Source organism: Odocoileus virginianus, chromosome 5 (genome assembly GCF_023699985.2).
Source record: "Odocoileus virginianus isolate 20LAN1187 ecotype Illinois chromosome 5, Ovbor_1.2, whole genome shotgun sequence".
NCBI classification, from domain to species: Eukaryota; Metazoa; Chordata; class Mammalia; order Artiodactyla; family Cervidae; genus Odocoileus; species Odocoileus virginianus.
The window spans coordinates 12,066,730-12,094,003 of NC_069678.1; the positions used below are offsets into that span (position 1 = coordinate 12,066,730).

A 27,274-nucleotide genomic window follows, 5' to 3' on the forward strand; every position below is an offset into this window, starting at 1 on the left:
TTTTCTACCATAAAGAGGCACCCTGCCCCCAACTTCTTTACTCTGTATGATCTTTTTGTTCATGAAGCACTATGATGCTGGACTCCTTGCAGGATTTAAGACTTTTCCTTGTTGCCTGGATGTGTTTTATCATGGTCTCCAGACCAGCAGTTCTCAAAGTGTGCTCTGCTTACCCCAAGGGATCCGAGAGGTCAAAACTATTTTGGTAACACAACTAAAATATTATATGCATTTTCATTACGCTGAAATTTGTACTAATGGGGTAAAAGGAATAGTGGGTAAAACTGTAGTTTTAGTATGAATCAAGGCATGTGGCACAAATCTCTATTAGAATGAAACCAGTAGAAATGAACTATTACTGCATTATCTAAGAATGCTCTTGATAAAGTAGGAAAAATATTAAATCTTGACCCACAAACCAAAATCTTTATTCTGCATGACACAATGCTGAACTAGTTGGCTTTTTTCATAGAATAACATTTTTACTTAAAAGAACTGACAGACAATGGTTATTCTAACCTAGGAACTGAAAATAAATCCAATGAACTTGTTACTTCAAGAATTCCAACTGAAAATATGTTTCCAATGATAAAATTTTAGTTTGAAGTGAACACTGGAATTTTGCAAAACTTGTGTCTACTAATTATCATGAGCTTCTATTTTCCAATACTTAAGTTTTTCTCATGAAACAAGTGGCAATTCACAAATATGAATTGTTATGGATACATACAGGAAATGGAAGAGCAATATAATTCAGTGAACTAATATTTTCCAACATCTAATGCATGAAGTGATAAAAATCATACATGGGTAAAAATCCATTTAACTTAGAAGAGAGACCAAGGCAACAATACAAAAAATCCATTTATTTCATACTCCAGCAGTAGAATGTTAAGGAACAGTGTTCCTTAGAATGTTAAGTAGAAGGTTAAGGAATTGTTGCTATAATATCAAAGAATATCTACAATTATGTGAAATTATTAAATCTTCCTCTCTTTCACAACTTTTTACCTGTATGAGGTCAGATTTCTTCATATATTTAAACCATAATAACATCACAACAAATAGAATGCAAAAACAGATTAGAAAATTCAACTGTCCTATATTAGCCAGACATCAAGGAGATTTACAAAAATGTAAAATAAAGTCACTTTTTTCATTAAAAATTTTTGAGGAAAGTTATTACCACATTCAGACTAAGACGAAAACATAATAAACTTGCCCTCAAAAAAATAGGGGGGAGTTACTTGGAATCAAGATTGCCGGGAGAAATATCAATAACCTCAGATATGCAGATGATACCATCTTTATGGCAGAAAGTGAAGAACTAAAGAGCCTCTTGATGAAAGTGAAAGAGGAGAGTGAAAAAGTTGGCTTAAAGCTCAACATTCAGAAAACTAAGATCATGGCATCCCGTCCTATCACTTCATGGCAAATAGATGGGCAAACAGTGGAAACAGTGGCTGACTTTATTTTTTTGGGCTCCAAAATCACTGCAGATGGTGATTATAGCCATGAAATTAAAACACGCTTACTCCTTGGAAGCAAAGTTATGCCCAACCTAGATAGCATGTTAAAAAGCAGAGACATTACTTTGCCAACAAGGTCTGTCTAGTCAAGGCTATGGTTTTCCCAGTAGTCGTGTATGGATGTGAGAGTTGGACTATAAAGAAAGCTGAGCGCTGAAAAATTGATGCTTTTGAACTGTGGTGTTGGAGAAGACTCTTGAGAGTTGCTTGGACTGCAAGGAGATCCAACCAGTCCATCCTAAAGGAGATCAGTCCCGGGTGTTCATTCGAAGGACTGATGTTGACGGTGAAACTCCAATACTTTGGCCACCTGATGCGAAGAACTGACTCATTTGAAAAGACTCTGATGCTGGGAAAGATCGAGGGCAGGAGAAGGGGATGACAGAGAATGAGATGGTTGGATGGCATCAAGGACTCAACGGTCATGGGGTTGGGTGGATTCCAGGAGTTGGTGATAGACAGTGAGGTCTGGCATGCTGTGGTGCATGGGGTTGCAAAGAGTTGGACACGACTGAGTGACTGAACTGAACTGATTTTCAATAAAAATATTATTTGTTAACATGTAATAACATGCAGTGAGTTTATTCATCTGATAAATCTGATGATAGAGCAATATGGATTATAGTTATATCTAAGGAGAAATAACTTATGGAGGTTAATATAACAAGCTGCTGTCTGAGGTTACAGTTGGTAGAAGATTGGAGTCCATCTCTTGACAAACCAAAGGTGAATGTGTAACTACAAAGTGTAATAAGAAGTACAACAAGGAAGTAAACTTTGGTATACTTAAATAATGAATGTGCAGCTGTTAAATGAAGTGAGGTATATATTTACTCATGTGAAAACTTATTTTCCAAGTTGCAGAATAATATTAGAACAAGGTCTGACTTAAAAAAAAAAAATCCATTAAATGACTATATATGGTGGGGACTGACTAGGAAAGGGCACAAAGGAACTTTCTGGAATGATGATAATGTTTTTGAGAAAGGTCTGGATTATAGAGAAGTATGAAAAAATTTAAAAATCGGGCAAAAGTACATTTAAGATTGGTGGATTCTATCAAGGGTAAATTCAAATAAAAAGAAAAACCCTATAAACAAATACTGAAATCTTGATTCTGACATTATGATGAAATATTTAGCTGGAAGTATATCAATGCCTGCAGTTTACTTTGCAGTGCATCCAAAAACAGGATGGAACAACAGATGGATAAATACACGATAAATCAGGCAAATATTAATGACAAAATCTAGGTGATGGTTTTTTGTGTGATGGGATATTTTGTGTTCAGTTCCTTCAAATTTCTGTATGCTGAAAAATTTGGTAACAAAGTATCAGGAAAAAATAGCTATATAAATATATATGAAAGAGTTTGAAAGGGTGTATGCTAAACTAGTATGTTTCTGGGAAGGGGAACTTTATCTTTCAATTTAATCTTTCTACATTAGGAATTTTTATGAGTATATACTGCTTCTAACAACAATCAAACAAATATAATTTTTTAGCAAGTCAAAATTGGCTCTCAGAAGACAGGACAAACCCCTTGATGTAAAGGGTTAACTCTTTTCTTAGTGTGTTTTCTGTAAAGAAGAGGTTGTAAAAGTATGAAGGAGTAGAGAGTAAGTTCTGAACATTTAAAAAGAATACTTTTCTCCTTCCAGAAAGGAAGCATCCATTATTCACGTCAGTTTTTTTTTTTTTTTTGGCCACACAGCACACCGGGGTCTTAGTTCCCTAATGACGGATCAAACCCACGCCTTCTATAATGGAAGCATAGGGTCTTAACAGCCAGGGAAGTCCCATACTTCAACTAACTTTAAAAACACAATTTTCCCCACTGCCCAACATTTTCAGTTGTCCTAGAAACAGCTCCACAGATGTTATATGTTGCCTTTCTTGGTATTATTTGTATTTCTCTTTGATCCCTGGGTTGGAAAGAGCCCCTGGAGAAGGGAAAGGGGATACTAGAATACTCTAGTATTCTGGCCTAGAGAATTCTATGGACTGTATAGTCCATGGGGTTGCAAGGAGTCAGACACGACTGAGTGACTTTGACCTTCAGTTTTCTCTAATCCATATACTAAGAATTAGGGAAAAAAATGATGAGACAGTCTTTCCTTTCTTCTAATATGTCTGAAACCAGAGCCAAGTAATTCATTTTTAATATGTGAGACTCACCTAAAAAGATCCTTGTCAAATTCTGCTGGAGATGATACCTTAGAAAAATGTATTCAGGAGTTCATCATTTGGAAAAAATACTGTTTTAACTAATCCTCATTTTTAAAATCGAAAAAAAAATCACTTTCACATGAAAATTAGATGAAATCATATCTTCTGTGGATTTTTCTTATTGTATACTGGAACCTTGAGATCTCAAATCCTGCCACTGACTATTAGGAAAGGAGCAAAGAAATCCTTTACTTTTCCCCTTTGAAATAAAACTCATTTTGTGGGCCAAAAAAGTCATTTCAAGGAAGAGATGACAGGAGATTGTGTTGACCTTGAAATCTAAAAGGGAAAGGTCCATGATGATTTCTTTTATAAAACCAATTCTAATATGAAAAAGATATGAACAAAAGGAGGAAGAATATTTCACAAAAGCATTCTATTGTTAATCAAGTAGCTAGGCAAACGAGGAAACCAAAAGAGAGGGAGCTATTCAATAAAAAGGAGAGAGGTAATAATGGCTCTACCTCTTTTCAAGATACCTTAAAATCTGACAAAAATTTGGCCTTTTTTGTCCCCTAAATAAGGTGACTGATCTTCAGAAAAAGTTCAGCTCATTTATATATAAATCTGAGTATTGGGTTATAATATCACTCTATAAATAGATTAGAATTATTCACTTTTCCTTTGTTATTCTATGAAAATGGTCCCAATACCATCCAAAGAAAAGTTGCAGTGGTAGTGTTTGAGTGAAATGTGTGCCACCAAAGGGGTTATAAACAATGATAAAAGATACAAGATGAAACTTTAAATTTCACTAAACAAAATATAAGGATTCCAGTTTTTGGTTTTATCTGCCTGAGGAAAAACAGGTGAGATTCAGAAAGACAGGAATATTGTGATTTCTATCTCCCCTTTGGAAGAATGTCAGCTCCACAGAGACAAGGATCTTTACTATTTTGTTTACTGATGTATCCCAAGCATCTAGAAAACTGCCTGATCAAAGAGCAGGTCTTAAATTTTTGAATGAAATGAAAAGATATATTCCATGGCTTAAGTTTTGAGGCACTCCACTAATCGTTTCCTTTTAACTCTATGAAGCAATACTATCATCTTTCCTCAGTTTCTTGAATTCTCTTCTTCCTAAGCACAATCTTTTTCTTTTTCTTTTGGCTTGGTTCATTAATTAATATTCCTCCAGTTTCATTTGAGATATAATTCAGATATATCACTGTATAAGTTTAAGGTGTATAGCATAATGGCTTGAGTTACGTATGTTGTGAAATGACTACAGCTATACATTTAGTTAGCATCATTATCTCTTACAAAGATGATAAACAGAGAAAGAAAAAAAAAAAGGAAAACATTTTTTCCTTGCAATGAGAACTCAGGATTTACTCTCGAAACAATTTCATATATACAGCAGTGTTAACTACAGTTATCATGTTGTTGATTATATCCCTAGTTCTTATCTTGTAACTAGGAGTTTGTACCTTTTGATCTCTTACTCCCCCTCCTCTTCCCACAACCCTTCAACTCTGGTAACCACACATAATCTGATCCCCTTTTCTATTACACACACACACAAATACTTTAAGATTCCACATATAAGTGAGATCATACAGTATTTGTCTGACTTATTTCACTTAGCACAATGCCCTCAAGGCCCACCATGTAGTTGCAAACTGTAAGATTTCCTCATTTTTATGGCTGAATTAATAATATTCCACTGTGTTCACATGCGCACATGCGTGTATTATAGTATGATATACATACAACAACTCTTTTATCCATTCCTGCTTTGATGGACACTTAAGTGGTTTTCATATCTTGGCTGTTGTAACTAATGCTGCTATGAACATGTGTGTGCATGCATCTTTCCAAGTTACTGTTTTCATTTTCTTTGGATACATTCCCAGAAGTGAAATTGCTGGATTACATGGAAGTTCTATTTTAAATTTTTTTTTTTTTTTTTTGCTGCACTACCTGGGAGGCAGGATCTTAGTTCCCTGACCACAGATGGAACCTGTGTCCCCTGCAGTGGTAGCAGGGGTTCTTAAACAATGGATTGTCAGGAAGTCTTTCAATTCAAAAGAAGAAGGAAAGAAAGCCTATTGTAAATACCCATAGTTTTGCTGACTGGATCTTTCTGCCTTACTGATGTTCCAAGGTTGTTTCTTTCATTCCTTTTAGAGAACTTCCTTTACTCACAGGGTAAGTTTGCTGGCAACAAACTGTTTTCGTTAACCTAAGAAGCCTTTGCTTCTCTCAATTCTTGGAGGGATATTTTCAGTGGGTATAGGATTTTGGTTTGACAGTTTTTCTTTTGGTACTTGAAAAATGTGCCATACACATGAATTCAAATGAGAAATGCACTGCCACTTGATTTGATTTACACCTATGCATGAGAGCCATTTCTCTCATTGTTTTAAAACTGTTTTGTCTTTAGCATGCTGAAGTTTGATAAATATGTCTTAGCCTGGATTTCTTTTGCATATATTCTGTTTGGGGTTGCTCATCTTCTTGAATAAGAAGGTTTATATGTCTTCTGCCAAATTTGGAAAGCTTTCAAGCCATTTATTTACCCAAGCACTTTTTCATCTCTATCTTCTTATCTCCTCCCAGAACACCAAGATATAGATATAAGCTCTTTTGTCATGGTCCCACAGCCTATCTCTCCTAATGTCTATTTTTTCTTTTGTTCAGACTGGGTAATATTACATCATCTAGTTCACTGATTGTTCCCTGTGTATCTTTCATTTTGTTGCTGAATCTATCACTGAGCATTGTATTTCAGTTACTGTATATTTTTATTCTAAAATTTCTACTTGTTTTTCTATCTTTCATTTCTTTGTCAAGGCTCTGTCTTTTTATGTTTTAAGTATGTTTATAATTGTCTGTTGAAGTGTTTTTTACAAATTATAACTACTGTAAAATATTTGTCAGATTATTCTATTACCTTGGTATTGGCATACATTGATGCCTTTTAAAATTCAGTTTGCAATCTCCCTGGTTCTTGGAATGACAAGATTTTCAATTCAAACCTAGACATGGGATTTTATATGGCACATGTCTCTGAACTAAATTTTTTGTTATTGCCCAACAGTATTACATTGTGTACACCACATATTGCTTATGTGCGTGGCATGCAGGACCCCAGTTTGCAGACCAGGGATGGAACCTGGGTCCCCTGTAGTGGAAGCACAGAGTCCCAACCACTGGGCTGCCAGGGAGGTCTCTGGACATATATCTTCAATTTTTTGGGTACATACCTAAGCAACAGAATTGCTAGGTCTTATATTAAATCTGTCATTAACTTGATTAATTATTAAAATGTTTTCCAAAGAGGTTATACCATTTCATGTTCTCACAGCAATGTATGAGGGTTACAGTTTCTTCACATTCTCATAAATCTTTTAATTACAGCCATTTCAGTGAGTGTGAAGTGATATCTTGTTATGATTTTTTTAAAAATATGTATTTATTATTGATTTGGCTGCATTGGGCCTGAGTCACAGCACAGAGGATCTTCTGCAGGGCAAGCGTTAGGCTTCTCTCAGTTGTAGCGGATAGGCTTAGTGGGCCCTTGGCATGTGGGATCTTACTTCCCTGACTAGGGATCAAACCGGAGTCCTCTGCATTAGAAGGCACATTCTTAACCACTGGACCACCAAGGAAGTCCCTTGTTATGGTTTTCAATTCCATTTTCCTAATGACTAATGATGTTGAACATCTTTTTTTTTTTGGAACATTTTTTCATATGCTTATTGACTATTTTTATCTTTTTTGGGGGGAAAATATCAATTCAAATAATTTATTCACTTAAAAATTGTATTGTTTGTCTTTTTATTATTGAGTTATAACAGTTCTTTATATATATGGGATTTTGGATACAAGCCTCTTATTTGAAAATGTTTCTCCCTTTTGGTGGGTTGTTTTAGTTTCTTGGTGGTATTCTTTGAAGTACAAAATTTTAAATATTAATGTAGTCTAATTTGTCTTTTTTCCCTTTTATTGTACATGATTTTGGTTTCAGACATTTAAGAAAATTATTGCCTAATGCAAGGTCACAAAAATTTACTATGTTTTATAATTTTAGCTCTTGTATTTTTAGGTTGATGATCCATTTTGAGTTATTTTATCCTTCTGTATGGGTATATCCAGCTATCACAGAAACCATGTGCTGAAAAGTTCTACTTATTGTAGAACTGTTGTAAAAAATGAATTGACTAAATATGTGAAGGTAAAATATACATTTTGATAAATGAGTACTCATTATAAAAAGTAAAATTTCTTTGAAATTCAATTCTCTGAAGAGATAAGGAAACCTGATTTCATTAAAAATTAAAAAAAAATATTATTTTCCACTTACTCCATTGATGACAGGGTGCATTTTTATTTTATTTAACTATTCTGTTCAGATAACTAATATGGCAAAGACAGAGATCAATGTAGGACTTGCTGACTCAAAGTCATGCTCTTTGTTTACATGATACTGGAAGTGACCTGTTTCAAACAGCTGACAGGCCTCATCCTGTATCCTAATCTTAAATTATCTGAACAACAAAACAACACTGTCCACAAAAAAAAAAAAAAAAAAAATTCAGTTCTGTAACAGCCTGATGTTAAATCTTGTTTCACAGGAAAAAAGCCCACTACTTGGTTAGGTTTTCCCATTATTTACTTAATTTTAGACCACTGAGTACAGATTAGTCTTAGTGAGAGACTGAAGTGGGGATTTAGAGTGAAAATCTTTAAATTAATTAAATAAATTAACTTATTTAAATTATTTCCATTCTGAACCTCTTAAACACTATTTATGCCAGATATCTGACATAAATATTGGCCTATCCATCATTCATCTCATCTCCCTTGGAGCTAACTGAACTCTATCACCCCCTGAAAAGTTAGAACTTCTTTCCAAAACATGAGTTATCAGTTAGCTAACTTCCCATCCAGAGGAAAACCAGTGAGACCAAAATGGTCATGTTTTCTTTTACACGGAACTTAAAAATTACCTCTTATTTTCAAAGCCTGTTTATCACTAGCAGTCCAGAAAATAGATAAATCTGCTCAGAATCTTCTTCCACTGTCATGATTTCACTACTAAAAGCAAAAGGCTCCTTCAAAAGAACTTTGGTAGTAAGCCCAAAGAATATGGAACTTCCTCTCACCTCTCTTAAGTAAGCACAGTACAGTTATCTAGCTGAGAATCAAATCCTGTAATGTGGTGTGTGCTGTGCTCAGTCACTCAGCCGTGTCCAATTCTTGTGATCCCACGGACTCCTCTGTCTATGGAATTTTCCAGGCAAGAATGCTGGAGGGGGTAGCCATTTCTTACTCCAGAGAATTTTCCTGATCCAGGTGCCCGAAAGGTGGAAAGGTATGCTTGTAACGCTATGTTGTAGTTAAACTATTCTCTAGCCACCCAATACAGAATAATTGAAGCAAACTAATCTTTATTGCATAACTTGTCTATCCTTGCTGCTTTAAATACATTGCTGGTGCTGGGCCTTCTGGTGAGAAAAAAGGAACTAAATAATCATAACACAGAGAAGAGCATCACAGTCAAGAGAGTCACTGGTGAAGAAGATACTAAAAGTACAGGATCAACATCTTACTACACAATTAAGTTGTTCTTGAAAAAAAAAATTCTCTTCTTACATTTAACTTATTCTGATTTCTCCTTCTTTTCTTTCATTTGTATATCCAATATTTATTAACCTTCTATTAGGCACCATGCACTGGAAAATGAAAGGAGAAAAAGAAACACAAATGATCTTGTGCTCCTGAAGCTTATAATCTAGTGGAGGAGACAGATTAGTAAATGAGTAAATAAAAACAGCAATTAAAGATGATAGAAAAATAAACAGGGTGCCGTGATACAGAACTGATATAGAGGGAAGAATCCTATATGGTAAGACAATCAGGAAAACAATTTTAAAGAAAATAATATTTAAGCTGTTACTGACATTTAGCCTGTACTCAAAGGATGAGAAGAAATTCACTGTGGAAAGATCTTTTTGGGTAAAGGTAATAATAAGCAAAACAATCTTTTGGCTATAAAGAGCTTGGAGTGGTCTAGAATCTGAAAGACGACCAGCATGACATAATACAGTGAATAAAGGAAATCTGGGAAACAGCAGAGGCAGAATAACAAGGTAGTCAGGAACCAGATCATTCCCAAGTGTTGGGATAAGGAGTTTACAGTTTAATGGTGAGCCACTGAGAGGTTTTAAAGATGATTTAAATTATAATATGACTTTTCTTTTTACTGAGTAGAGAGTGGATTGGAAGAGAGTAAGAATGAAAGTAGACAGATCTGTTAGAAGGCTACTGTAATGGCCCAAGCAAAAGATAATAGTGGCACAGACCTGAATAACAGCAATGGGATTTGAATAGAAGCAGGATATATTCAAGGATGAAAATAACAGAACTTGGGGATGGAATGGATGATGAGTTGGAAGAATGAAAGAAATCCAGGATGACTTCCAGGTATACTTTACTTATTTGATAAGATTCTGGAAGGTATTATTATTGGAATGCTAAACAAAGACTTGACATTTGCTTCAAAAATAAACAGAAAGATAAAATTTTCAAGAATATAAATGATAAAAAAAGCAGTGGGTCTTTCCTCTTTGATTATTACATATACACAAGTCATCTCCCTTTGAACACAGAAATCATTTGAAACCGAAGTAATGAAATAGTTGGGTTTTCCTAGAGGACTCACTTAGAGAATCAAATGTTACAGATAGAGTGTTGCTGTTGACACTTCAGTGAATAAGATTTACATTATTTTGACCCCTAGAAAGCAAAACAGTTTCCAAAATTCTTCAGAGTGAATACAAAATAAAAGGTAAAGACTTGACCTCCTGGAGATACAGAAATAATCAGAACACAAAGACATTAATTACATTTCACCTAAACTCAAGAAATACCATTTCTTTTTGGCAATATACTGTGTATACTGAGTACTCACCAACATGAATGGGGGCTGGGAATAATCCATATTCATGTTCTCCTGGAGTATATTCCAGCTTCTCTTTCTTTAATTGGATCAGTCGGCTCTTTGGGCTGTGATTAGAAAAGAATGGAAAACAGTCAAAGGCAAGAGAATTTCCTCTTGAAAAATACAGAAAAAAAAAAAAATCACTCTATCAAGCATTTGTTTTAGTGGTAATTAATCATTTGTAGAAACACTGAATCACTATGTTGCACAGCTGCAACTAACAGAGGGTTGTAGGTCAACCATACTCAATTTAAGAAAATGCAATACTGGGCTTCCCTGGTGGCTCAGTGGTAAAAAATCCACCTGCCAATGCAGGAGACATGGTTTGATCCCTGATCCAGAAAGATTCCACATGCCGTGAAGCAACTAAGCCCATATGCTACAACTGTTGAGCTTGCACTCTAAAGCCTAGGGACCTAAACTACAGGGCCTATACACCAAAACTGCTGAGGCCCGCAGGTCCTACACTCTGCCCTCCGTGAAAGAAAAGCCCCTGCCCTGAGAAGCCTGTGCACTGCAACAACAGTAGCCCTTACTCGTTGCAACTAGAGAAAAGCCCTCACAGCAATGAAAACCCAGCACAGCCAAAAATAAATAAATGAATAAAATTTAAACGAGAGAGAAAAAAAAAAGAGAGAATGCAATGCTATTTTGAATTAAAAATCACCTTTATAAATATAATAAAGAATGCACTTGGCTTCACAGTAATTTATGCAAAAATAGTTAACAAAATGTTGTTGTCACTGTTCAGGCACTAAGTCATGTCTGACTCTGAGACCTCATGAACTGTAGCACGCCAGTTCTCCCTGTCTCTCACCATCTCCTGGAGTTTGCCTAAGTTCATGTCCACTGAATTTCATAAAGCAGCAAAAATTCCAAATTCACAATTTAGAGTGATAATTTTTAAAAGTCTACCTACAAAAAAAATGTATTTTTTTTTTCCCTATAATTTTGAACCCAAACTAGTCATTGCATGTGAATCTCCTAATTAGGGACAAAGAAAATAAGTGGTAACAAATGGTTTATGTGCAAGAAACTATTCTGTCTGACTTGTTCTACATGTCACAAATAGATGATTTATATACATACCTGGTTTGTAAATAAAATTGGGGGGGGGAGGAGTATTTGTTTTAACAATGACTTCAATCTTAATGTATACTTTTTGTCGAGGGGTTACTAAGTACTTTCATATATTTTTAAAATCTAAATTTTTGGAATTGCCTTATAGTAATTATACCTAAGAAAGAGAGCCTCATTAGCATTCTCCAACAGTTGTGCAGAAGGAACCTAAATTTCAGATATGATCATAATGACTGCTGTACATTTGCTTAATGGTTTATAAAGTACTTTCAGTTACTTGCTAAACTCCTATTCAATTACTATTCTTATTATTTTATTCTATCATGCTTCATCATCTTTTACTTCTTCCACTCATCTTACTGGGTCGGTGTTCCTAATGTTTGTTGTGAGATAAAAATCTCAAGCAGATAATAAAAAGGAAAGGAAGAAAAGAAGGGAGAAAAAAGAAAATGAAATAAAGAAGAGGGCCTCATTCAGTCAACTCTGATTTTATTTTGGCTTAAAGTTCCAGTAAATAAGGCAAGGTGAATATATTTTTTTCATGAGTTATGACATACTAACTTTCTGCAAACAAGTCTAGTCTATTGTATCTTGTAACAACTAGGTATGTGAATATACACATTTTGCAGATGAGAAAACTGAGGTCCAAATATTAAGTTATTTGAAGAACCCAAAGTTCTTATTAGAAGACTGGTTCTTTCTAGTGAATCCTTCATTTATTTATTCAACAATTACTGAACACTCATTAAGACCAGGCCTTGTTCCAAGTGCTGAGAAACAGTGGGGAATAAGACCTGGGTAGGCATACAAAAAGGAAACAAGAAAAACTAATAAACCTGGGGGAAAAAAACCCAGAAAATAATAAATGCTAGGCAAATAATTAAAATGTGATGAACAGCAAGTTATTTGGGAAGGCTTTTCTGAGGAAGTAACATTAAGCTAAAATGTAAATGTTACTGACACTCAGGAGAGGATCTGGAAAATAAAGGAAAATCAGGCAGAGGAAATAGCTGGTATAAGATGAAAGTTTAAATGAGATTGGAGCATTAGAAGAAATAAAAGGAGACTGAAGCAGTCCAGGTGAAGTTAGAAACTAGGTCATTTGAAGTTTAAAGGCAGTGGTAAAAAGTTTGGGGAACAGTTACAAAGAAGGAAAGGAAAGATACTAGACTGTTCTATTTACATCTAAAGATCACTTTTCTCATTTTAAAAAATGACCCAAGAAGTGATTTGTGACCAGAAATATGAATTTTTTTAACCAACCAAAACCTGTATTTCTTTATTGTCAAAGTCAAAAAGATCAGGAAAACAACTGTGTCTAGAACTAAAGCACTCTGTATGAAAGAAAATTTGGTTTACACTTTATTAGATTTAAGATTTAACCAAACCAATTAAACAGATAGCATAAAAGCTTTCATTTAGCTAACACAGGAATGGAAGCAAAACTAGTATTTTACCCTGATGCCAAAAGGGTAAGCAAGCATACAAGGGGCAGTAGTTGTGAAAGAGAATACTTGGCACCCTGAAGTTAACAAACAAAACCACACACGCACGCGCGCACGCACACACACACACACACACACACACACACACACACACACACAACCTCAGGGTCACCTTCAATGTTTTACTCCTTCAAATAAATGAAACCTTCATTGGAAAAAAAAAAAAGTGATAACTGTTAGTGGATCAGTTGTGTATGACTCTTTGTGACCCCACGGACCGCAGCCAGCTAGGCTCCTGTCCAGGCAAGAACACTGGAGTAGGTAGCCACTCCCTTCTTCAGGAAATCTTCCCAACCCAGGGACAGAACCTGTCTCTCCTGTACTGCAGGCAGATTCTTCACCACCTGAGCCACTAGAAGATCCCAACCGAAACCTTGACTACATCCCATCAGTTACAGACTCCCCAAAAGAATCAAATTGATTCCCTGATTTTGCAATGCTGATATCTAAGACAAATGACATCATCATGGATAAGATAATCACGTGAGAAACTGTTTTCCTAGTTCTTAGTCAAGTCTGATTTTGGTTCTAATTTAGACATAACCATTTATTTCCCTGTTGGTTACAACACAGAAGGTGCTCTGTTTTAAATACTGTGCTCCATGACATTAACAGAGAGAATTCAGTCGTTTCTGTCCATTTGTCTTGGGGATTCTGAACATTCCTGGCATTTTCTGTGGTATTTATTTGTCTGCCACTATCAGTTTAAAGTAATGCTCAAAATTTTCCAAGCCAGGCTTCAACAGTATGTGAACTGTGAACTTCCAGATGTTCAAGCTGGTTTCACAAAAGGCAGAGGAACCAGAGATCAAAATGCCACCATCCATTGGATCATCGAAAAAGCAAGAGAGTTCCAGAAAAACATCTACTTCTGCTTTATTGACTATGCCAAAGCCTTTAACTGTGTGGATCACAACAAACTGTGGAAAATTCTTCAAGAGATGGGAATACCAGACCACCTGACCTGCCTTTTGAGAAATCTGTATGCAGGTCAAGAAGCAGCAGTTAGAACTGGACATGGAACAACAGACTGGTTCTAAATAGGGAAAGGAGTACGTCAAGGCTGTATACTGTCACCGTGCTTATTTAACTTATATGCAGAGTACATCATTCAAAATGCTGGGCTGGATGAAGCACAAGCTAGAATCAAGACTGCTGGGAGAAATATCAACAACCTCAGATATGTAGGTGACACCACCCTTATGGCAGAAAGTGAAGAAGAACTAAAGAGCCTCTTGATGAAAGTGAAAGAGGAGAGTGAAAAAGTTGGCTTAAAGCTCAACATTCAGAAAACTAAGATCATAGCATCTGGTCCCATCGCTTCATGGCAAATGGATGGGGAAACAGTGGAAACAGTGACAGAGTTTATTTTGAGGGGCTCCAAAATCACTGCAGATGGTGACTGCAGCCATGAAATTAAAAGACACTTGCTCCTTAAGAAAAGCTATGACCAACCAAGACAGCATGTTAAAAAGCAGAGACATTACTTTGCCAACAAAGGTCCGTCTAGTCAAAGCTGTTTTTCCCAGTAGTCATGTATGGATGTGAGAGTTGGACTATAAGGAAAGCTGAGCACCGAAGAATTGAAGAATTGATGCTTTAGAACTGTGGTGTTGAAGACACTTTCTTTTTTTTTTTTTTGGAGAAGACTCTTGAGAGTCTCTTGGACTGCAAGGAGATCCAACCAGTCCACCCTAAAGGAAATTAGTCCTGAATATTCATTAGAAGGACTGATTCTGAAGCTGAAACTCCAGTACTTTGGCCACCTGATGCGAAGAACTGACTCATTTGAAAAGACCCTGATGCTGGAAAAGATTGACGGCGGAAGGAGAAGGGGACGACAGAGAATGAGATGGTTGGATGGCGTCACCAACTCAATGGACATGAGTCTGAGTAAACTCTGGGAGTTGGTGATGGACAGGGAGGCCTGGCGTGCTGCAGTCCATGGGGTCACGAAGAGTAGGACACAACTGAGCAGCTGAACTGAACTGAGCCTAAGAGCCCTGATGGAGATACACAGTGAGATTGTTATTTTAATGCCTGCTAGCGTAATATCCTATGGATATTGGGATTGATGAGATTTCCCACTAATCAAGGAGAGATTTCCACATTCAAGTCTTATCATTTATGGAATACATTTCATAAGGCTACAACTACACAGACAGTGATCCTCTGATCATTGAAAACCTTCTGGAAAAGATTCTAGATCTCATTAAGAACATTCACGGTTCACAGGAGGAGGTCAAAATGTCAACATTAATAGAAGTTTGGAAGACATATCCAATCCTCTTGGATGTCTTTGAGGGGTTCAAGACGTGTACTGCAGATGTGGTGTAAACAGCAAGAGAATTAGAATTAGAAGGGGGACCTGAAGGTGTGACTGAATTGCAATCTTACACAATTTTCACAGATGAGTTCCTTCTCATGGATGAGAAAAGTGGCTTCTTAAGATGGAATCTACTCTTGGTGAATATGCTGTGAAGATTTTGCTTAAATTAGAATATTACATAAATTTAGTTACTAAGGCAGTGTCAGGATTTGAGAGGATTGACTCCTATTTCGAAAGAAGTTCTGTGGGTAAAATGTCATTGCATGAAAAAAAGAAAAGAGTACTGCATGCTGCAGAGAAATCATTCGTAAAAGGAACAAAGATGTAGCAAACTGCATTGCTGCTCTGTCTTCAGAAATTGCCTCAACAGCTCCAAACTTCAGCAGCCACCACCCTGATCAGTCAGCAGCTGTCAACATAAAGGCAAGACTCTCTGACAGCAAAAAGATTACAACCTGTTGAAGACTCAGATGATGGTTGGATTTTTTTTTGACAATACTTTTAATTTAGGCACGTACATTTAAAAAAGACGTACACACTTAACAGACCACAACATAGTGTAAACATAACTTCTATGCACACTGGGAAAGCAGAGCCTCTGGGTGACTCCATTCACTGCAACATTCACTTGATCGCAGTGGTTTGGAACCAAACCTGAAGTGTCTCTGTGACACGCCTGCACGTATAATGTAAAGTGCTTTTTATGCTCCTCTTCAGAAAAAGAACCCATTTTCCTTTTATGCAGGAAACACCCAGTGCTTCCCTACTGTTTCTTTCCTGTGTACCTCCTTTTACACAGAACATGACTGCTGACACCTCTGGTCATCATATGTGTGGAAGTTTTTCAACACACCAACAAATTCTCTTTACACCAGCTGGGTGTCCTAAAATTAACTCAATTCTAACACTATCCACCTAGAGACACTGTTAAATCCCACAGGTTAAGGGTTCAGTCCCAAAAGACTGCCTTCACTCTATTTCAGATGTCAGTTGAAAACATTAGGTTCCCAGGTTACCCACAAGTTATATCCTACAAACTGAAGGTCCCCATTACCTCTTCTCTCAGGTCTGATTAATTTGTGAAAGCCCTAACCTCTCTGGGTGTATCACTCTCCTTGTACTTTCAACTGCTCAGCAACCTGGAAGCTCTCTGAACTCTATACTATTAGGATTTGATGGAGGCTTTCGTTATCTTTTTTCCCCCCTTTCTTCCTATTTTTATTTGAAGATAACAGATTTACAAAAGCAAAAGGTATTAAGAAGAGGTTGCAAGAATACACAGAACTGTACAAAAAAGGTCTTAATGACCCAGATAACCGTTGATAGTGTGGTCACTCACCTGGAGCCACACATCATGGAGTGTAAAGTCAAATGGGCCTTGGGAATTACTATGAACAAAGCTAGTGGAAGTGATGGCATTCTAGTTGAGCTATTTCAAATCCTAAAAGATGATGCCGTTAAAGTGCTGCACTCAATATGCCAACAAATTTGGAAAACTCAGCAGTGGCCACAGAACTGGAAAAGGTCAGTTTTCATTACAATCTTAAAGAAGGGCAGTGCCAAAGGATGTTCAAACTACCATATAATTACACTCATTTCACATGCTAGCAAGGTAATGCTCAAAATCCTTCAAACAAGGTTTCAACAGTATGTGAATCAAGAACTTCCCAATGTACAAGCTTTTACCTCCAGATGTAAAAAGCAGAAGAATCAGAGATCAAACGTCCAACATCTGCTGGATCACAGAAAAAGTAAGAGGATTCCAGAAAAACATCTACTTCTGCTTCACTGACTATACTAAAGCATTTGACTGTATAGATCACAGCAATTCATGGAAAGTTCTTCAAGAGATGGGAATACCAGGCTACCTTACCTACCTCCTGAGAACCCTGTATGCAGGTCAAGAAGCAACAGTTAGAACTGGACATGGAACAACAGACTGGTTCAAAATTGGGAAAGGAGTACATCAAAGCTGTATATTGTCACCCTGTTTGTTATACTTATACCCGGAGTTCATCATGCGAAATGCTGGGCTGGAGGAATCACAACCTGGAATCAAGACTGCTGGGAGAAATATCAATAACATCAGAAACGCAGATGATACCATCCTAATGGCAGAAAGTGAAGAGGAACTAAAGAGGAATCCTAAAATTTAAAGAGAGTTAAGTAATGTCTCTCTTGGCAGGTCAGGATCATTGAGAAATACGAGGGTTTTAGAGTAAGAGGTTTTTCCAACAGTTATAGGTCCTTCATATGAAATTTGATAGAGGAGAGTTGGGAGGCTTTTGATTCCTCACCTTGGTAGGTGAGTTTATAAAGACAATAAAACACTTTTGATACAAAAGTAAATTAAAACTTTTGTAAAGGTTTCCAAACAATAGCAGGTTCTGAAGCCTTAGAAGCATGTCGTTCAAGCTGCTGAAATCATACTACAGGAGATTTTTCCATTGTATGTTAATCAATATATGTAAATAAAACTAGCCTTAAAGGCCATTACATCAAAGTAATGATACGTAATCCAATAGCACATAAAAAAGATTATACAACAAGATAAGCCGGATTCATTAGAAAGTCACAAGGATGGTGCAACATAATCAATGTGATATATCACATCATCTCTAAAAGACAAAAACCACATGATCATTGATAAGATGCAGAAAAAGCATTCAATAAAATTCAACATCCATTCATGATAAAATCTCTTACCAAAGTGGGTACAAAGGGAACATATCAACACAATAAAAGTTATTTATGACAAGCCTACATTCAGTATAATGCTTGACAGTGAAAAGCTGAAAGCCTTGATACTAAAATGTGTAACAAGACAAAGATGCCCACTCTTACCACTTTTCTTCAACATAGTATTGGATATCTCAGCAACAGCAATCAGATAAGAGAAAGAAAAGGTATTCAAATTGGTAGGGAAGAGGTAAAATTGTCATTAGATGCAGATGACATGATATTTCTATATATAAAAACTCCACAGAACAACTACTAGAACATTTAAGGTAGCATGATATAAAACTCTCCAAAATATGCAGAGAGCTCATACAACTCAATAACAAAAAACCAAACAACCTAGGCAAAAAATGAGCAGAAGATCTAAACAGACATTTCTCCAAAGAAGAAATAAAAGATGACACAAACAGATATACCATATTCTTGGACTGGAAGAATAAATATTGTGAAAATGACTACCCAGAGTAAGCTACAGATTCAATGCAATCCCTGTCAAATTACAAGTGGCATGTTTCACAGGATTAGAACAAAAAACTTTACATTTTGAATGGAAACAAGACCATGAACAGCCAAAGCATTACTGAAAAAGAAATACAGAGGTGGAGAAATCAGGCTTCAGACTATACTACAGACTTCACGCTGTACTACAAAGCCACAGCCATTGTAACAGTATGGTACTGGCACAAGAATATTTATTTTAATCCCTGGATCCCACTTGCAAAACTTTTAATGGAATTTATATATATATATGTGTATACACACAAACACACACACACACACACACACGTGTGTGTGTGTGTATTTCTTGTCTCTGGTCTTCCTGTAACAAAGATAAGCTTCATTAATGTTGTTTTTCTTTTTCTTTTTTTTCCCATTTATTTTTATTAGTTGGAGGCTAATTACTTTACAATATTGTAGTGGTTTTTGCCATACATTGACATGAATCAGCCATGGATATACATGTGTTCCCCATCCCGATCCCCACTCCCACCTCCCTCTCCATCCCATCCCTCTGGGTCTTCCCAGTGCACCAGCCCAGAGCACTTGTCTCATGCATCCAACCTGGGCTGGTGATCTGTTTCATCCTTGATAGTATACTTGTTTCAATGCTATTCTCTCAGAACATCCCACCCTCGCCTTCTCCCACAGTCTAAACGTCTGTTCTGTACATCTGTGTCTCTTTTTCTGTTTTGCATATAGGGTTAATAATATTGTTTTTCTTGTTGTTGTTGCTGGTTGATTATAGAAGTGACTCAGCATAAGTTTTAAATGCTAATTATCAGACATCATTCATAGTAAATGGTGGATAAACAACTTGGGAATTCATAGGTTAGAACATGCACTAGTTTTAAGTCATTTGGTGACAAAGGTAACTTCCACAGTGTAGTTGGAATTCAAAAAGCAAATGAAAGCTTTAAACTAGCAACCTGCACTATATTCTCAGTGAATAGACAGTCACTAAAATTCTGAACAGGATTCTACAACCTTTGTTACATTAGCTAAAGATAATATCATTATCTTTATACATTAGCTAAAGATAAAGATGTTAAAACACAAAACAAAGTCAAGCAGAGTACACTGTTCATCAAAGACAAAATGGAAAAAGATTAAAAATGGGAAATCAACTATATAGTCCTGAAAAGCTAAGAAATCAAAAGTTATACTTGTCATAATGTGTGTGTGCGCTCTGTTGCCCAGTCGTGTCCCACTCTTTGATACTCTGTGGACTGTAACCATCAGGCTCCTCTGTCCATGGGATTTTCCAAGCAAGAATACTGCAGTGTGTTGCCATTTCCTACTTCAGGATATCTTCCTGGACCAGGAATTGAACTAGCATCTCTTGCATCTTCTGCATTGGTAGGTGGATTTTTTACCACCATGCCACCTGGGAAGCCCCACTTGTCATAATACTATTTACAAATTTAGCTACCCATGTGAATAGTCATTTATATATGAAAATTATGAACCTATCACTTATATAAGAGAATTATGAACGAAAAGGCAACAAAAGAGTTCTGAGGCAAAAAATTATCTGGATTTATAGATGATTTTTAAGAAATAAAATACTGTCATTGTAAATTCTTTCACTTGGATTCAAGGTAGAAAAGAAACAGCATGAAGTATACCACAAAATCAGAATACATGTTTTTTGCCCCCTCCTCAGCACACTTTTTAAATTAATGTATTATTTACAAACAGTTAAAAAAAATCATCCTTTTTGATGAGTTCTACAAGTTTTAACTAATGCATAAGTCATGTTACAATCAAGATATAAAATAGTTTCATTATTCTGCAAAATTTCTTTATGCCTCTTTATAGCCAAACCCATTTCCCAACTCCAGGCCCTGTTCTTTAGTCCTGTGGTCCTTCCTTTTCAAGAGTATCACCTAAATGGAACTTTACAGTAGGTAGCCTTCTTTCATTTAGCACACTGCATCTGAGAGTCACTCATGCTGTTGAGTCTATTAGTAGTTCTTCACTTTATAATGCTGTGTAATATTCTGTCATGAAAGTGTTAGTTGCTCAGTTGTGTCTGACTCTTTGCAATTCCATTGACTGTAGCCTGCCAGACTCCTCTGTCCATGAAATTCTCCAGGTAAGAATAATGGAGTGGGTTGCCATTCAGTTTTCCAGAGGATCTTCCCAATGCAGGGATCGAACCGAGGTCTCTTGAGTTGCAGACAAGATTCTTTACCATCTGAGTCAGCAGGGAAGCCCATTATATGATATATCAGTTTGTCTAGCTGTTTAGAAATTGAATTTCCAGTTTGTAGAGATTATGAATAAAGCTGCTATAACCATTCAAGTACAGGTTTTTGTGTGAACATGTACTTTATTTAACATGGATAAATGAAATGGAGTGCAATTGCTGTGTCCTACGATAAGATATATTTAAGAATACAAGACACTACTTGTTTTCCAAAGTGGTTGTACCATTTTGAACCCCCATCAGCAAGGTATAAAAGTTGAAGTTATTCTGAATCCTTATCAGTATTTGACATTAGTGATTAATTTTTTTTAAGTTATTCTGACAGGTATGTAGTGGTATCTTACTGTGACTTTAATTTTCACTTTCCTAATGATTAATGATGTTGAACTTCTTTTATGAGCTTATTGTTACCCATAAATCTTCTTTGGTGAGGTGCTATCTAAATCTTGCTCATTTTTAATTGATTGATTAAAAGTTTTTTTCTGTTTATCATTGTTTTGAGACCTTATAATATTTCTGTATACAAGTCCTTTATCATATAGGAGATCTGCAAGTACTTCTTCCCAGTCTGTGCCTTATCTTTTAATTCTTGTAACTGTTTTTTAAAGTGCCAAAATTCTTAATTTTAAAAATGATCCATTTATCAATCTTTTTCTTTTAGGGACTGTGCTTTTTCTGTTGTAAGATATCTTTGCCTAATCCAAGGTCATAAATATTTTCTCCTTTGTCTTATTTAAAACTTTGACAGTTTTAAGTTTCACAATTAGGTCTAATTCATTTTGGGTTAATTTTTGAATGTGGTAGAAGTGCAATTTGAAGTTTACATTTTTGCATGTGTTTGCACATGCATGCTCATGTCCAACTCTTTGTGACCCCATGGACAGCAGCCCACTAGGCTCCTCTGTCCATGGAATTTTCCAGGTAAGAATACTGTAGTGGGATGCCCTTTCGTAGAATACAAGTTAATTTGGCTATTTATCATTTCAGTGAAACATTATTTCCATTACCAACTTGCAGCAAAACTGGTATAAACACAATGTTTCTGGCTCATCTTGTGCTTTCCCTGACCCATCCCTCAATCAGCCATTTCTCCATAGCTTAGTTTCTCTTAGTGGGAAATGGTATTTAGAAACCAAACTGTATATACTAAGTATGCTCATGATTGGAGGGATATCACTTTCTAGGTTCCTTCAGCTAACAGAGCTGGGGAAAAGTGGAAATTTCATATGATTCAATAATAAATAGACAAGAAAGCAATGTATGTAGGGACACTGGTTCATGATGCAGATGAAGAAGATCCTGAACTCACCTGCTTCCAGATACACATGGAACCTGCAGCTACATGAAGAAAAATTCCCTCTTCAAGAACCCTAAAAGTAGCTCAGCAACTTGTACACATTGGGCTAACAAGAAAAAAATCACATCAAAATGAGAAGAGGTTGCACATCTTACAGAAAATCTCACTCATGGAACAACAACCCACACTTAGGAGGGCACTCACAAATATAAGCTTCTCCCCAAGGAGAAGAGGATTGAACCCCATACCAGGCTACCCAACTATTGAGACTTGGACCTGAGTGAGACATGGGCCCCAAAAACATCTAGTTCTGAAAGTCAATGGGGCTTCTGTCTATGAGACACAAACTGAGAAACATTTCTTAAAGAGTTTGCATGGATTCACTGTGGCTAATCTCCCAGGGCACACTCAAGTTCTTCTGTGTTGTTCAGTTCAGTTCAGTCGCTCAGTTGTGTCCTACTCTTTGCAACCCCATGGACTGCAGCACGCGAGGCCTCCCTGTCCATCACCAACCCCCAGAGTTTACTCAGACTCATGTCCATTGAGTTGGTGATGCCATCCCAACCATCTCTCCTCTTTCGTCTCCTTCTCCTTCCGCCTTCAATCTTTTCCAGCATCAGGGTCTTCTCAAATGAGTCAGTTCTTTGCATCCGGTAGCCAAACTAAAACTAAAGTATTGGAGTTTCAGCTTCAGCATCAGTCCTTCCAGTGAATATTCAGGACTGATTTCCTTTAGGATGGACCGGTTGGATCTCCTTGCAGTCCAAGGGACTCTCAAGAGTCTTCTCCAACACCACAGTTCAAAAGCATCAATTTTCGGTGCTCAGCTTTCTTTATAGTCCAACTCTCACATCCATACACGACTACTGGAAAAACCATAGCCTTGACTAGATGGACCTTTGTTGGTAAAGTAATGTCTCCGCTTTTTTTTTTTTTTTAATATGTCACCGCTTTTTAACATGCTGTCTAGGTTGGTCATAGCTTTTCTTCCAAGGAGCAAGCGTCTTTTAATTTCATGGCTGTAGTCACCATCTGCAGTGATTTTGGAGCCCAAAAAAAAACTCTGTCACTGTTTCCACTGTTTCCCCATCCATTTGCCATGAAGCGATGGGACCAGATGCTATGATCTTAGTTTTCTGAATGTTGAGCTTTAAGCCAACTTTTTCACTCTCCACTTTCATTTTCATCAAGAGGCTCTTTAGTTCTTCTTCACTTTCTGCCATAAGGGTGGTGTCATCTGCATATCTGAGGTTATTGGTATTTCTCCCAGCAATCTTGATTCCAGCTTGTGCTACATCCAGCCCAGCATTTTGAATGATGTACTCTGCATATAAGTTAGTTAAGCAGGGTGACAATATACAGCCCTGACATACTCCTTTCCCTATTTAGAACCAGTCTGTTGTTCCATGTCCAGTTCTAACTGCTGCTTCTTGACCTGCATACAAGTTTCTCAAAAGGCAGGTCAGGTGGTCTGGTATTCCCATCTCTTGAATTTTCCACAGTTTGTTGTGATCCACACAGTTGAAGGCTGCGGCATAGTAATAAAGCAGAAGTAGATGTTTTTCTGGAACTCTCTCGCTTTTTCGATGATCCAACGGATGGTGGCATTTTGATCTCTGGTTCCTCTGCCTTTCCTAAATCCAGCTTTCTGTGTAAGGGGCCATTTAATTATCTTATATGTCTGAACTGAGGGTCAGGCATCTAATGTAACACACATCTTGGTGGGGAGGGGCAGACTAAAATACTCTCCAAAGACTGTGAAGACTGTTAAGTGCCTTCTTTGTATTATCCCTGTTTCACTCCAAGTCAATTGTATCCCCTGCAAAGGACCGTGTGCACATGACTGAAGCCCTGGTTTTGGCAGCTGTCAACCAGGGAACATCCCTTAATCACCTAGCTTTCACAGGGGGCAGAGCCTCTGATCACAGGCCCACTGAAATGAAAAAATGAAATGTTAATCACTGAGTCAATCAACCATGACCAACCGTGATCAACCGTGACCCTGTGGACTGTAGCCCACCAGGCACTGTCTATGGGATTCTCCATGCAAGAATATTGGAGTGGGTTGCCATTCCCCTCTTCAGGGGATCCCTCTGACCCAGGCACAGAATCTGGGTCTCCTGCATTGCAGGCAGACTCCTCACCTTCTGAGCCATGAGGGAAGACCTTCACAAGAAAAAACTCCTCCAAAAGAAAGTGAAGACATGGAGGGAAGGATGGAGAATGCACCAGAAAGAGCCTGGGATGAGGATACTCACAAGCATATCTTAGAAAGTCATGCCTGTCAGGGGAGAAGCTGGCGAGAGAAAGCCATGACTGAGAGGAAACTGAGGGGTTTCCCAGGTGGTGCAATGGTAAAGAATCTGCCTATTGATGCAGGAGACACAGTTTGAATCCTGGGTTGGGAAGTGTTATAAACAGAGAAACAGTTTTTACCTAGCTACCCCTCTTCCTCCCCCAGGGCAGAGAGAAGAGGCAGCAGACAGAGACGTCCAGCCCTTCCAAGAAAAATGCCTATTATCTGATTATCCTCATAGCTGGAGCCTCAAGGGGTGGATTTTTTTTTTTTTTTTGCATTCAGAACGTATTTTATAAACTTTTAAACAGATACCAAAGACAGGCAAAAAGACATTACAAGAAAATTACAAATATCCTTTACAAATACTGATATAGAAATTTTGAACAAAATACAAGCAAACCAAAGTTGTACATTAAAAAGTTTATATACTATGGCCAAGTGGGATTTATTCCTGGAATTTTAGAATGGGTCAATAGACAAAAATTAATTAATGTGGTATGTCACCTTAATAGAATGAAGGAAAAAACCCCCAAATCATCTCAATTGATGCAATAAAAGAATAACAAAATTCCACATCTTTCTACAATAGAAACACTTAATGAACAAGAAATACAAGGAAACTCACTATGATAAACGCCATATATGAAAAATTCACAACTAACAACATATTCCATGGCGAAAGACTAAAAGTTTTTCCCCTAGAATTACAAATAATGTCCACTTTTGCCACTTCTGGTAAATATTATACTAGAGGTTCTAGGCAGAGCAAGTAGGCAAGAAGAAGAAACAGACATTCCAATTAGAAAGGAAGAAGTAAAATTATCCCTGTTCACTGACAACATGATCTTATATCTAGAAAACCCTAAAGATTACACATGTGAAGAAGTGAAGTCACTCAGTTGCATCCAACTCTGTGACCCCATGGATTGGAGCCTGCCAGGCTCCTCTGTCCATGGGATTTTCCATACAAGAATACTGGAATGGGTTGCCATTTCCTTCTGTAGGCAAGGGGTGGATTTCTAATTAAACACCAAATTTCAAGTTATGGGAAAAATAAAAGATACATGACTGCAGTGGAAAAAAAAAAAAACCCATCTAAGGTGGACCTAGGGCTTCCCTCATAGCTCAGATGGTAAAGGAATCCCCTTGTAATATGGGAGACCAGGGTTTGATCCCAGGATTTGGAAGATTCCCGGGAGGAGGGCATGACAACCAACTCTAGTATTTTTGCCTGGAGAATCCCTATGGACAGAGGATCCTGATGGGCTAGAGTCCAAGGGGTCACAAAGAGTCAGACATGACTGAGCGACTAAGCACAGCACAAGGTGGACTTAACATACATACAAAATATTCCAACACCACCAAAGCAACAAGATACATATTATTCTCAAGGGTACATGGAATATTTTCCAGGACAGACCATATGTTAGGTCACAAAAATCTTAAAAAATTTAAGAAGACTGAAGTAATATCAAGCATCTTTCCCACCATAACAGTACTGAAGTACAAGTTAATTAGAAGAAGAAAACTAGAAAATTTACAAATATGTGGAGATTAAACAACGGTGTTACTGAACAACCAAAGTGTCAGTGAAGAAATCAAAGAGATATGTAAAGCAAATTTTGAGGGATTTCTCTGGTAGTTCAGTGGCTAAGACTTTGCACTGCCAAAGCAGACCCAAGTTCAACCCCTGCTTGGGAAACTAGACCCCACAGGCCACAACTAAGGGTCTGTGCGCCACAACTAAGACCCAGTGCAGCCAAATAGATAAATGATAAATATTAATGAAAAACACAAATCTTGAAACAAATCAAAAAGCAATGTACCAAAACTTAAGGGATGGCACAAAAGCAGTTCTAAGAGGGATGTTCACAGCAATTAAATGCCTACATTAACAAACCAAGAAAAATCTCAAATAAACACCCTAACTTTACAACTGAAGGAATTAAATAAATACTAAGGCCAAAGAAGGAAAGAAGTAACAAAGATCAGATTGGAAATAAATGAAATACACACTAAAATGACAAAAGAAAAGGTCAATGAAACTAAGAATGGATTTTTTCTCCATGGCTAATTCATATCAATGTATAACAAAAACTACTGTAATGATGTAAAGTAATTAGCCTCCAACTAATAAAAATTAAAAAAAATAAAATAAAATAAAAATGGACAAAACAAAAAAAAATAAAAAAAAAATAAAAAAAATAAAAAAAATAAAACATTGCCAGAAAAAAAAAAAAAAAAAAGAATGGATTTTTTGAAATTATAAACAGAACAAAGCTTTAGCTAGACTCAACCAAAAAAGAGAAAACCCAAATAAAATAAAATAAAAAAGGAGATATTACAAAGATACCTCAGAAACACAAAAGATTGTATGATACTACTGCAAACAATTATATGCCAATAAATAAGACAACTTAAAAGAAACAGATGAATTCCTGGAAACACATATCCTACTACCAAGACTGAATCGTGAAAAAAGAGAAAATCTGAACAGCCTGATTACTAGTAAGGAGATTGAATCAGTTAAATCCTCCTAACAACAGCAACAAAAAACATTAAAACAGCTGGCTTCACTGGTGAATTCTACCAAACACCATAAAAAAAT

General features: G+C 36.7%; 1 protein-coding gene across 7 annotated transcripts in view; it reads right to left on the bottom strand.

Annotated features, from left to right (window-relative positions):
- ASH1L (ASH1 like histone lysine methyltransferase) overlaps nt 1–27,274 on the bottom strand; it is a 199,189-nt gene that overhangs the window by 42,119 nt on the left and 129,796 nt on the right. For all 7 annotated transcript variants that reach the window (XM_020912393.2, XM_020912391.2, XM_020912394.2 and 4 more), the window contains one exon: nt 10,678–10,772. In XM_020912393.2, coding sequence (XP_020768052.2) covers nt 10,678–10,772 — 95 coding nt within the window. The remainder of the gene's footprint in view (nt 1–10,677; nt 10,773–27,274) is intronic.